The sequence below is a fragment of the Mytilus edulis genome, chromosome 6 (genome assembly GCF_963676685.1).
Source record: "Mytilus edulis chromosome 6, xbMytEdul2.2, whole genome shotgun sequence".
Lineage (NCBI taxonomy): Eukaryota > Metazoa > Mollusca > Bivalvia > Mytilida > Mytilidae > Mytilus > Mytilus edulis.
Genome location: NC_092349.1, coordinates 85,687,652 through 85,701,975, shown reverse-complemented (window position 1 = coordinate 85,701,975; position 14,324 = coordinate 85,687,652). Strand labels below are relative to the sequence as shown.

Below are 14,324 nucleotides of genomic sequence, written 5' to 3'. Positions count from 1 at the left end.
TCAGGAAGTGACGTTCATATCCTTCTGCGCTTGTCGACATATATTGGTGACGTGAACACAAGGAAAGAAAGAAGGAGACACTAATCTCATAGTTTTCCAAACTGAATTTGCTTCTAGCTGACAGAAGCATTGTCTTTGACAATGAATACTTATGTTGTAAGCGAGTAACATGTTAAAGTCCTTTATAGTTCATGCAAAATTGTAAATCGATGGTGAATTTTGCTAACAATTTATGATTTTATTCAGAAATCCAGCCATGCATTTTTGCATGATCTCTTATTTGGGGGAAACACTTTCTGGATATGCAATTCATAGAATGTAGCTTAATGGTGGACATAACAACAATTAACCAGAAAAAAATAACTTCAATTAAATGTTCTCAATTTGTTTCAATTTTACACATCTTTCCATCAAGGACAAAGGGAAATAACTACTTGGAAGGACACTCTTTAAGCGTGTGTTCTAGAAATAAATCAACCGCATCGTTAATTAACTGGTGATTTACAATGAATGACAATGTTAATCAACAACGTTTGGGTTAGATTTGCTAAATTATTTTAAATGTACAGTGGAGTCCCCAGTGTCCGCGCAACCGTTGATACCGCACATTAGCTGGTTTTGTCATATCACAACAGTAGCACAAATAAAATCGTTCTTGTTATTGTTTTAGCCTTCCGAGGGGTAAATAAGAATAAAATTGATAAGTTCAAGAGTTGAATAATAACTGAAATCCTGTGATTTTCAATATTTGGCCAATTTCCATTAAAAAAAATACATCATCAGATAAAACTTCTATTTGAGTCATATTTAAATCAGATTGAAATACTTTTTGCTCTGCATCCTTGGCAGTGTACTTGGTTCAAATTCAGCTTTGTTTCGTAGAAAAAAATCTTTCCATTATTCAAAATAAGCCATTTTTGGAAGACATGCGCGAAATCACCGGAAATTGGAGAAACTCTTAGAACAGGAGTTTCCCTAATTTTAGAAACACATTACACAAAATCTTGAGAGTGAAAGCATACAAACAGAAGATTTTATGAAATAAAAGTATGTTATGAATGTGTTAACACAATATTATCCAATTATTGGTTATATTAGTTGAATGAAGTGAAGTCATAAGTCTTAGGTGTGTGGATATGCGGGACTGCATCATACATTTCTTATGAAATAAAAATAATTTTAAACAAATTTGTGGCAGTACAAATATTTCCCGCAGTGGCAAGTATTGACGCTATCTCATTTGCATCTTTCTTACATCCAATTGACAAAACTATGTCTTTTTATTCCGCCTGGCTCTGCTGTCAAGCAGTGAGCCAGGATACTAGGCTAGACACTATGTAGTCAGAAACAAAATATCACCCAGTCCAAATAATTATGACTTCTTGAAAAGGCTACATGTGTTTTAAATTTGTTATCTCTAAACAAAAGTTCTGCAACAATTTTTACAATATCATATCGCTGTAGCCATTTTCATCATCTTGTTGCCTTTGAGAGAGACACAATTTTACCATGTAATTGACAGCTAGAAATTTTTGCGTAAAATTTTTCTAGATATATACATTTTTGTAAATATTCAAAAGTAAGGATGAAATAATAGTGATATCAATAAAGTTGTAAAAATCTATAATATATAAATGAGTTGTGATTTGTTTTATATTTCAGACTCATCCAAGTGTTCGGATTAAAGGTACAGAAAATAATTTGACTCCTTTGAGATGTGCAGATCAAAGGTGTGGTGATGGTACATTACACATGCATTGCCCATTCTGTGTGAAGACAGAACTGTATCATGACCCAGTCATACTCAAGGCTCATTATAGAGTTAAACATGTAGATAAAGGAATTGATTTTGCTGGTAAATATAATTGTCATGATTGTACTGTATAGATACTATAAAAAAAAAACACCATAAAATATTTTCCCTGGATTCACATACCTTAACCATTGGAAACCTGTACAAGGGTTAATAAACTTTTTGTGCAAAATAAATTATGTGAATAAAATATTTGCATTACTGAATTTTCAAATTTACAAACACTTTTAACATGTAAATAACATAATTACATTTCATACGGCTTAAATATTTCACTCTGATCTGTAACTCAAAAGTTCAAGTTGAAAAAAAAAGCTCCACACAAAACTGAGTCTAAGAGGGGGAAAAAATAAGAATTCTAAAGACTGTATGTATGTAATAGAAACTGTACAATACATGCAGACATGTATATTTGTTTTAATATCAGTTAAACTTTGAACATCAAATCTGTATTGACAATTTCTATTTTATAATTCCAGGTTTGAAAATTCTACGATGCTGTGATCATTGTGACATAGTTGGTATAATAAAAGGAGAGAAAAAATTTAAAGGAGCACATTGGCATTGTTATAAATGTCGTAATGGATTCAACAGGAGAGATGAAGCTATTAAACATTACAAAACCCACTTCAGAAATCCACAAACCACTTTTCAGATTCAAATTGCTCAGGTAAATATGTGAAATATAATTAGAGTAAAGTGCACAGGACTCAGATTTATAACTTATAAATTGCTCAGGTAAATATGTGAAATATAATTAGAGTAAAGTGCACAGGACTCAGATTGCTCAGGTAAATATGTGAAATATAATTAGAGTAAAGTGCACAGGACTCAGATTGCTCAGGTAAATATGTGAAATATAATTAGAGTAAAGTGCACAGGACTCAGATTTATAACTTATAAATTGCTCAGGTAAATATGTGAAATATAATTAGAGTAAAGTGCACAGGACTCAGATTGCTCAGGTAAATATGTGAAATATAATTAGAGTAAAGTGCACAGGACTCAGATTTATAACTTATAAATTGCTCAGGTAAATATGTGAAATATAATTAGATTAAAGTGCATAGGACTCAGATTTATAACTTATAAATTGCTCAGGTAAATATGTGAAATATAATTAGATTAAAGTGCATAGGACTCAGATTTATAACTTGCAAATATTTAAGAATATTTATGAAAATTAATAAAAGAAAGAAATGGTAATTTTTTTCGAAATTCAAGAATGTGATTTATGAAAAGATCAATGGGAAATGTGTATGTTAAAACAAAATTTAAATAAAGAAATGAGAGTTTGCACAAATTCTGGGGAAAATATTAAAATGAGAGTTTGCACAAATTCTGGGGAAAATATTAAAATGAGAGTTTGCACAAATTCTGGGGAAAATAAAACAGAAGGTTACAAAGTAAAATAAAAAAAGAAGACATTTCTTATTTTAATATGTAGACATATCTTTTATGCTTAAAGTATTAAGGGTTTTTCAAGAATTAATTGTATGGGGGTAAGGAAGGCACTTTTATTAAAATTTGATTGGTGGTGGTTATTTAAGAAAGATTGCTTGAACATTTAATTAAATATCCAATTTAAAATGTATGCATAGTGGAGTCAAATAAAAAGTGCCTTCCTTCCCCCATACATTTATTTTTGGAACAGCCCTTATGTTGATCATGATAATAACTAAAAAAAAAATAAGCAAAATTCTACATTGGCTAGAGGTATAGGGGGAGGGTTGAGATCTCACAAACATGTTTAAGCCCGCCACATTTTTGCGCCTGTCCCAAGTCAGGAGCCTCTGGCCTTTGTTAGTCTTGTATTATTTTAATTTTAGTTTCTTGTATACAATTTGGAAATTAGTATGGCGTTCATTATCACTGAACTAGTATATATTTGTTTAGGGGCAAGTTGAAGGACGCCTCCAGGTGCGGGAATTTCTCGCTACATTGAAGACCTGTTGGTGACCTTCTGCTGTTGTTTTTTTCTATGGTCGGGTTGTTGTCTCTGGCACATTCCCCATTTCCATTCTCAATTTTAAACAATACCAAGGGTACATTCAAAACTAAAAAAAAAACTACTAAAGAGAAAATGACTAAGTCATTGCAAAAAATGAAAGTCCACAAAACTCTACATACAACATGTAGAAAACTGAAGATTTAGCAACATGAACCAAACCAAAACTTAAGGTGATCTCAGGTGCTCCATCAGGGTTTTCAAAACCTATTCCACATGAGACACCTTAAAGAAACATACTTCTTTATAGTAGAAATACCTTTAGCTAAAGTATATCAAAATTTTTGTAAATGATGTATCTTGTTTAAATTTTTTTGTAGTATTGAATACTTTTTAGCAGTGTTAAGTGAATGATTACAAAAAGATATTTAACATTTTCTATTGTTTGATTTTATGTTTTCAGGAAGTGTATCCTCCTAAATATGAAGATGAGATGACCTCTACAGTTGTTGATAGTACCGGTCTTTCTATCCATCCAGCCCTTACAGAAGCTGTCATGTCTACATCGGTTGGACATGAACTAGGTCAGTAACAACCATGTAACACGTGTCAACAGCTATGGTTTTATCTATATGAATCCTCTCTGTTTTGTGGGTTTTTTTAGAAAAACACAGTGAGTCAGGAGTAAAAATTACTTATACAAGTAGTACCCCTGATTGACAGTATATACATTGAAAGAAGTTTTCTAACAGTATGGGGCAACACTAACACGTAATATTTTTCGCTATACCCCGGGTAGTTTATATACGGTTTATATATATATATAAGAAAATATTTTTAAATAGTTAACCATCTCCTTTCTTTAGAAAAATTACTAGTTGGTTGGAGAGAAAAATTGTTTAAATTAGTAAAATTAGTATGAATTGACACCTCTGGAGAAAAAAAAACGTATATAAGTAATATTTAAAAAGCCTGATGTTTAACATATAACTCATATGTAGTTTTATATTTAGTTAACATTGAGGTTGTTCAAGTCTAATTGACTGGATTACAGCATTGATAATGCTTCAAATATTTACTTTTATCTTCCAGCGGCAATAAGCCATCCTACCCAAGTGAGTTTAACTAATGTAAAGTCAGGTGAAATTCATACATCTGTTGCTGCTGAGGAAACTGTAGATAGTTCTAATGGTCAGACACATCATATAATGATAATACAAGAGGAACCACCTACACAAGTTATAGCTAATGATGTAAGTATCTTGTATCTAATGAACCATCTCAGTGGTCATGTGGTTATTTGTTTTGCTTAGTGCTAGAGATCTTGGGTTCCAACAAGCCAAGTTCAACCAAAGACTTTAAAATTGGTATTTGCTTGGCTAAGTTTGTGACATTAAGGAGCAAGAGCAAGGAGTGGTTGGCTATGAGTCAGAATATTGCCTGCAGTAGGATTGACATGTCTTTCTGCTGACTGTTACCAAGTGAACTATAAATATTACTCATCATGCCCAAAACTGCATGCTCTACATAACACAGAAATCCTTGTCCAATAAAGATAAAAGGCAAATCTATGGATACTTATATAATTAGTTCTTGCATATATATTAAAATAAGAAGATATGGTATGATTACCATTGTGACAACTCTCTGACAGAGACCAAATGATTTTAAAGTTATCACATTTCGGTCACCCTACAGCCTTCAACAATGAGCAAAACACATACCACATAGCAAGCTTTATAAAGACCCAAAATAACAAATATAAAACAATTTAACTGAGAAAACAAGTGGCATGATTTATAATGAAAAATTATAGTTTGCTTAATGTGATAAATTTTACTTAAGGAGATGGCAATCACGTTTTCTTCTTTCAGTGTGTAAAAAAAAAAATCATCATCTACATGCATATACAGAATGACTTCATACTCAATCATTTACTTGAAAATAAAGATTTGTAAGGCATGAGCTGTCAGAAACCTACTGAATGTTTTCCCAACACTGAATTTTCAATGTGTAAAAAGAACTTTGAAAAAAATTGAAATACTGTTCTCTGATGCTATTAAACATAATGATTCATATTTGGTCACCAGTTCAAAATTGATGGGTTGCAGTGGTTTTGCACCATTCATATATGTCATACACCCTCTTCCTAAAGTTCTGATGTTAATTGAATTATCTCCCTTATTTTTTAGGAAGTGAACATAGAAGTTAATATAGAGGAAGAAAAAGAGATCGCTGAGGATCAGAATACGGACAATCAATTAGAAGATCTTAAACAGAAATATAAAAAACTAGAGGTGGAGAAAATCTTATTGGAACAATCTTATAAATCAGATATATCAGAATTACAATCTCAGGTAGGTCAAGGCAGTAAAAACAATTCTACAAGTTAGAAATATTTGAATTGCAAACACAAGTAAGTAAAGCAAAACAAATAAAAAAAATCTTTTTGACAGGCAAAACAGTTGTACCAGAAAAAAATATTTAGATTACAAATACAGGTAAGCTTGGATGGGTAAAACAATCATACAAGTTAGAACGAATATTTTAATAATAAACACGGGTAAGTTTAGACAGGCAAAATCTTACAACTTAAAAGTGAAAAATTACAAACACTGGTAAAATATTTTTACAAGGCAGAAATTTTAACTAATAAACCTGAGTATGTGAAGGCTTACTGGTCTACAGTTGTTTGTATCCGAGTTGTTTTGAATCTAGTGGAAATTTGTCTTACTTACAATCTTATCACATTTCTACGTTTTATGGCTATTTTTTTCGGGGTTAATCATTCTTACGTACAATTTAACCTCTATTAATAAAGTTTGTTTCATTATTAACATTTTTTTTGTAGGTTAATGAATTACGAAATGAAATAGCTGACTATCAGAAGCGTGAACAAGATTATTTAGAACAATTGAGTGTACCGCTGGACAAAAATATAGAAAATATTCTTAAACAAATGGAAAATCAACACCGGAGTTTACTTCATCAACATTTACTTAATCTTAAACGTGAATATAAACCTGTTCCTTTAATATTAAATACAATGTCAACTGAGAACCATCAATACCTGCCACAAAACAGTATAGAACTTGTACAGGAAGTGTCCCCTGCCACTAGTATGTGTTCCTCTACAGACAATGTCTCAAGTTCTAACTTAGATATGCCAACAAGTATGAACTTAGAGGAGACTATCACACAAAACATATGTAATGGCAATAATGATATTACTGACGAATCCTCTGAACATAGAATAGAGGGTACTAAAGTTCACTTTGAGAAAAGTGGTTCGGGTGATCCTTTCGTTGTGTGTATACAGTATGAAGACACTGGTGATCCTAAGTGTGCTAATGTAATGGTAGAAATGGCGACAGATGATAGTGTAGAAACAATCGGTGAACCAATGGTCAAACGTGTCAAGATTTCATGATCAAAACATTACAAATAATACTATAATACATTTATTGAAGGTTGGAATGACATCTAAAAGAAATAAAATATATCAAATCTTCATATTGAAGGTTGGAAAAATATTTACAAGAAATAAAATGTATTGAATCATCAGAGAGCTGTGTGACATTTTATCTATGCATTTATTTTATTGGTAAGACTGAACCATTCTTCCATTGTAAAGGGAACTAACCATGGTGAAATAGACACCAAAAAATACTCATCGTAAGACAAATATTGAATTAAAATATAAAAAACTCATTAGGATCTTGTATTTTATTCACTCTTTTTTTTTTTAAATTATCTTTCATTTTACAAACATTTTAAACAGCCCATTTTTAATTTTTACAGAATCAATATTTTGGTGGTATTCTCCTGGAAATCATTATCTCTGTTTTCATATTGTAACATGAAAGATTTGTTTGGCTTTAAAAGTTACAAATATTATTTTTGATTCATAACACCTAAACATTACATCTGAAAAGATGAGTTATGTCCCTTTGATTTTCTTATTTTATGTCCTCAGTTCGATGTGATGGTAATAACTTGAATAATGTTTTAATAAAATTGGGTTGTTACTTTGTGAATATTGTTTTATGATGTATATTGATTAGTTACAACTGAGTCCCATTCCAGAGACCTATTTTTAATCTCAATGTGGCTTCTACTAAAGTACCAGACATTCATAGATATTTTGCTGTTTTTAGTAAAAAAAATTGTAATTTTGTGATGAAAAATTATGTATGGTCATAATGTCTAATATTGACTTAACCAAAGCCATTGGTAATATCCATTTACAAACATGACAAATGAATTTTAAAATAAGAGCTGATAAATTTAAGACTTTCCACAAGTGCCAAATTTAATATACATGTACCCAAACTAAACCGACGGCAGTCTGTGCCAAACTGTTTTAGGGTTTGTCTGATTAAAAAAGAATTCAACCTTTTCTTATTGTCATCAAAAATCTAAAAAAAATTATCTGACTGAATGATTTTTTTTCTGACATTTTGTTTGTCAGACAGAGTTTTGGATAAACTGATAACCAATTGTTTTTGGGTAAAAGCACAGAAATAACACTCCAACCAAATAACCTGATTTACTGTAATAGGCTGTATTTCACAGGCAGTTTTACATTTTATCCTGCTTCCTCCAAATGAAAGAGGCTGAAATTAAACTTTTTCAAATAACTTGTAAGTGATTACACATTCAGTCAGAAATCCTTTTCAAGTTGTTATTGCCAGTTATACTTGCATTGTTTATTTATTATTTACTATTATTTTGTTAAACCATGTCCTTTGTTTGATTGTAAAATAAAAATATTTTTCTCTTATTTTTAATTTCAATATGAACTAGAACACACCGACGAAATTGCGGGCATTCAGAGTGTAGTTTAAAGTAAGTAAAGTGTTGTTGGAAGAATTTTGTAAAATATTGAATGACTGGAGAATTTCAGCAAAAGTATCATAGGTTATTGGAGATAGGAAAATGTTGGGTTTTTTTTATCCCTCCTCCTTTATTTCCAAAAATCCCAATATTTGGTTTTCTATCAATTTCAATATAATCATACATTTACAAAATGTAGTATGTTATTAACATTTAAGAAAGGAGCCTGTAATTCAGTGGTGATCGTTTGTTTATGTGTTACATATTTGTTTTTCGTTCATTTTTATGCCCCACCTACGATAGTAGAGGGGCATGATGTTTTCTGGTCTGTGCGTCCGTTCGTTCATCCGTCCGTCCGTCCGTTCGTTCGTTCGTTCGTCCGTCTGTCCCGCTTCAGGTTAAAGTTTTTGGTCAAGGTAGTTTTTGATGAAGTTGAAGTCCAATCAACTTGAAACTTAGTATACATGTGCCCTATGATATGATCTTTCTAATTTAAATGCCAAATTATAGTTTTGACCCCAATTTTACGGTTCACTGAACATAGAAAATGATAGTGCAAATTTCAGGTTAAAGTTTTTGGTCAAGGTAGTTTTTGATAAAGTAGAAGTCCAATCAACTTGAAACTTAGTATACATGTTCCCTTTGATAAGATCATTCTGATTTTACTGCCAAATTAGAGAATTTATTCCAATTGCACGGTCCACTAAGCATAGAAAATGATAGTGAGAGTGGGGCATCCGTGTACTGTGGACACATTCTTGTTTGTACATAAATAAGTTTTCTCGATTGAATTGTTTTATATTGTCATTTTGGGGCCTTTTAAAGCTGAGTATGCAGTATGGGTTTTGCTCGTTGTTGAAGGCCGTCTGGTGACCTATAGTTGTTAATTTCTGTGTCATTGTGGTCTCTTGTGGAGAGTTGTCTCAACATGGCAATCATACTACATCTTCTTTTTTTTGCAATCATTACTATATGAATAAAGTGTATTTACTCTCAATTCTAAGTTTACTAATCAATCCATGGTGGTCATTGATATGTATAGTATACAGACCCTCTCTATTTAATAAACTTTGTGACCACTGTGGATAGTAAACTTGAAAATGATAGCAGATAGAATTCTGAAAAAAACACTTTATTCGTAGTATATGTATGTTCAAAATATACAGAAAAACGCAAACCGGAAGTCTAATCCGACTTAAAATTTCGTCCAATGATTGGACAATATCCGGATGCCTTTTTTCTTGTTTTTCTCCCAAAATAACTCAATCTGAATAATCATTTGAATGGATGACAAATGCGACTATGCACTGTACCTAGGACACAGAAGCGTGTTGATTAATTTTTTGTGGAAAGAAGAGAAGCGACACACAAAATGAGGTCTTCTCGTTTAATTGTATAGATAATTAACAAGGAACACCATGTAAAAGTTGATTATCAGTTATCTTAATTAAAAGCAAGGAAAATATCATGCAACTGAGGAATGCTTCCTAATTACTATAGATAACACTCATGGTAGGTATAGAAATGATCAAATGTTACAAGGTTCTACTATAGATACTCATGGTAGGTAGAAATTATCAAATGTTACAAGGTTCTACTATAGATATAACTCATGGTAGGTAGAAATGATCAAATGTTACAAGGTTCTACTATAGATAACACTCATGGTAGGTAGAAATGATCAAATGTTACAAGGTTCTTCTATAGATAATAACTCATGGTAGGTAGAAATGATCAAATGTTACAAGGTTCTACTATAGATAACACTCATGGTAGGTAGAAATGATCAAATGTTACAAGGTTCTTCTATAGATATAACTCATGGTAGGTAGAAATGATCAAATGTTACAAGGTTCTACTATAGATATAACTCATGGTAGGTAGAAATGATCGAATGTTACAAGGTTCTACTATAGATATAACTCATGGTAGGTAGAAATGTTCAAATGTTACAAGGTTCTACTATAGATAACACTCATGGTAGGTAGAAATGGTCAAATGTTACAAGGTTCTACTATAGATACAACTCATGGTAGGTAGAAATGACATAATTTATTTCATCCTTCTTTATATTTTAAATGAGGTACCAAAAGAAAGAAGAAAGATTAATCTTTCAAATTGTGATAATTTCATTATGACATAATTGTTATGGAATTAGTTGGCTATATTGTGATGTCCACACTTGAATGAATTTAGCATCTTTGTTCTTCATAGCATCCCAAAAATGGATTCTTGTACAACACAGCTTGACCTCCAAATCCGTGTCTCAGATTTCCAAAAACATCAATAGAACAAATTTTATACCCAATTGAATTTAGTGATCTCTTATGAATTGATGTTGCAAACTTCATTGAAGATTTATGAGAGAATGAAATACAATAGGAAAAATCTGAGACCCAGTTTTGGAAGTTAAACTGTGTTGTGCAAGAATCCATAAAATATTTTGGGATGCTATGAATAACAAAGAAGTTAAATTCATTCAAGTGTGGACATCACATTATAGCAAAGAATTACATAACAATTAATTATGTAATAATTATGTCATAATGGAATTATCACAATTTGAAAGATTAATCTTTCTTCTTTCTCTTGGTACCTCATTTATAAAATTTAAAGAAGGGTGAGTGGAATTACATCAGTTTAAAGATGTCTGATTGTGGATGAAAAATCTTGGTATTGTGCTTCCTTAAATACAAAGTTAAGATTGTTTATTGGACAGAAACCACCACTTCTTTTGTCAAGCCATCTTTTTGTTCATGTGCTTTGTAAGCATAAACCTTCAGGATCGGCTGGACCTTGGCAGAGATGTAGAACACTATCTACGGATGTATGGTTGCTAGGTTCTTTTCTAAAAGAATACAACAGTTTCATTTTGTTGTTATGCGTTTATCTTTAAAAACTATGGGACTTTGAGTCTTTCAGGAGACTTACCAACATTGGAATCTAAAGTTCTAAACATGATAAATTTCAATATAAATGTTTCTGCCAAAATGTGTCCAAACTGAAACATATATGATAGCTATGTTTCTTTCTTCAAAATATTTTGTTTCTGAGAGTCAAGTAAATTTACTAAAATGTGAATCACAAAATTTAGTCATATTTTCAACCAAAAATATGGTTGCTATGTGTATTTCTCAATAAATAGTATTCTAACAGACTTTTTGGAAATTAACGAGTATTAGCTAGCTATAACACTCGATTCAATCCACCATTTCCTACACAAGAAACTGCCTTAGTCAGAAATATGACAGCTGTTTTCCATTTTTGTATGTGTTTGAGCTTTTGTTTTTGCCACTTGATAAGAGACTGCTCCATTTAGAATTTTCCTCGGAGTTCATTATTTTTGTTATTTTTGTTTTTGAACAGAGCATCTTCTCTGAGGACCACAAGAAACTGTTCCAAATAGAAGCTTTGACAATAGGTTACAAATATATGGTTTCTAATGAGCTTTCTAAAAAATGTTGATCAGAGAATCTTTCAAGCAATTACAATTAACATTTCCATTTGTAATTTAATATATCCATAAAAATAAAGGTCATAATGTTTTTCCCCAACCAAGTTTACAAGGTGCTTTTTCGAATCATTATTTTTAAAGACTTCCAAGGAAATTTACCAATATTTGAATCCCATCCTTTCAATTTTTATTTTCCTTGTCAAAGATTGTGTAATTGTATTTTTGTTTTAAACTGTTGCCAGGTGTTTTGCTCAATTGATATTATTATATAAAAGACATGGAATCTTACCTACAAGTAACTACAATCCCCTTCCCGTTCATGAATGTGACCTACCGATTTAGACTATTTACCGGATTTGTAATAACATAAGCAACACGACGGGTCCCACATGTGGAGCAGGATCTGCTTACCCTTCCGGAGCACCTAAGATCACCCATAGTTTTTGATGGGGTTCGTGTTGCTTATTTTTAGTTGTCTATGTTGTGTCATGTGTTCTATTGTTTGTCTTTTTCATTTTTAGCCATGGCGTTGTCAGTTTATTTTCGATTTATGAACGGTTTGACTGTCCCTCTGGTATCTTTCGTACCTCTTTTACCAATATTATAATACCGAAGGTTTCCGTAGTAAACAACCATCTTTTGATAACGAACGGCAATGGCTGGGAATGCCCCCTTGAGGCTCACCCTATATATCATTCAATGCATCTTGAAATAATATGTCAAGCAAATTGAAATGGATTTCACACGTTTATGGTTTATAGGTGGTGTTGTGAACGATATTGAAGACATTAGAACATTCTTAAATGGCAGTGTATTGATATGACTCCTGGGATCATCTTATTTCGTATTAAAATTCTACATTTCTATTACGATGAGTGTGTAATTGAAAAATGCTGTACAAGGTCAAAGAGATGGAACATAATTTTTCAATCTACACATTTTGGTGTTTCCATGGTCACAGTTTCGTATTGGATGAGACACACTGAATGTAGATTTGGTAGAAAATTGACAGTTCAAATCATAATCAAATTATTAAATTCATCATGCAGATACTTTCAGGCCGAGCGGAATTTTTAATTATAAAGCTAGCTGTCATACAATGTATTAACTTTTGCAATTCTAGACAACATTATATTTATTATTTTTTGCGCTGCAGTATTCCGCTGAAATATTTCGGTTCGAACGATAATTTGATTTAAAGTCATATGAAACGAGTGAGTGGTGAAAAATAATGTTTATCTAATTCTTGAACCAATGCATGTAATATCATAAACTTAGTCCTCTGTGTACGATTTTCTCATTTTTTACGCAAATATATCGTATAATCGTCAATTTTTTTTCTCACTGTCTGTTACAAGTGTTATGATTCAACAAATATGGCTGCTCATTAGATGCCGTGTTTTGAAGCCGAAGTTTACCGATTGTCACCTTATAGTAAACAAATAACAAAAAGCATGGGTATTAAGTACGTGTTCCTGGAAAGGAAGCAATTAAAAAATAAGTCAACTTCTTCTAAATGTGGACAAATTAAAGAACTTTCTTCAGAAAAAAAGTATATGTACATAAGTTGGATAATGGAAACTATCCATTTAGTTATAAAAAACATTTGCATATTTTTTTTGTTTTTTGAGGTTTCTTGTGACTTTAATAAATTTTGTATATCAAGTGATTGAAGTTCATATTTCATAGATGAATACCAACAATTAATGTTTTCTGCATCTAAAATTTTATTACAAACATAAGCATCATAACTTCTGAAAAGTAATTCATTAAAGTCTTACTTTTCAGAAGTTATTGCAACAGCTAGGTAGATATATCCAAAACAAAAGTTCTAATTTTTAACAAGCCTGGAAAATTTTTGAAGGAATCATTTTATTTATATAAAGAGGCTATAGAATGAGTAAATAAATGTAAATATTTAGGGATAGTCTTTACTTCTAGTGGTCTTTTTCAACAGGGGAAAGAAGAGCTATTCAAAAAATCCTTAAAGGCAAAATTTAAATTACAAAAATCCATGTCAGCTTGTAATCCAAGTATTGATACTGCAATTCATTTATATGATCACACAATAAAACCAATTTTATTATATTGTAGTGAAATTTGGGGTTCATTTAAAATTAACTCTGCTGATTGCAAGAAAAAAAAGTGATTATCTTTTTGAATTAATCTACATAAATAATTATTTGGAAAAATCACATTTCAGATATTTAAAGTATATTCTTGGTGTAAATAAGAAAGCCTCAAATTTAGCAGTGTTATCAGAGGTTGCAAGA

At 31.3% G+C, this 14,324-nt stretch overlaps 1 protein-coding gene across 1 annotated transcript; it reads left to right on the top strand.

Annotated features, from left to right (window-relative positions):
- Positions 1 to 18: 18 nt before the first annotated feature.
- Positions 19 to 8,544, top strand: LOC139528753 (uncharacterized). Its single transcript, XM_071324936.1, has 7 exons — positions 19 to 156; positions 1,663 to 1,855; positions 2,293 to 2,483; positions 4,225 to 4,345; positions 4,854 to 5,014; positions 5,954 to 6,118; positions 6,613 to 8,544. The coding sequence occupies exons 1-7, from the start codon at positions 142 to 144 to the stop codon at positions 7,189 to 7,191; spliced, it is 1,425 nt and encodes a 474-aa protein (XP_071181037.1). The 5' UTR covers positions 19 to 141; the 3' UTR covers positions 7,192 to 8,544.
- The last annotated feature ends 5,780 nt before the right edge of the window (positions 8,545 to 14,324 follow it).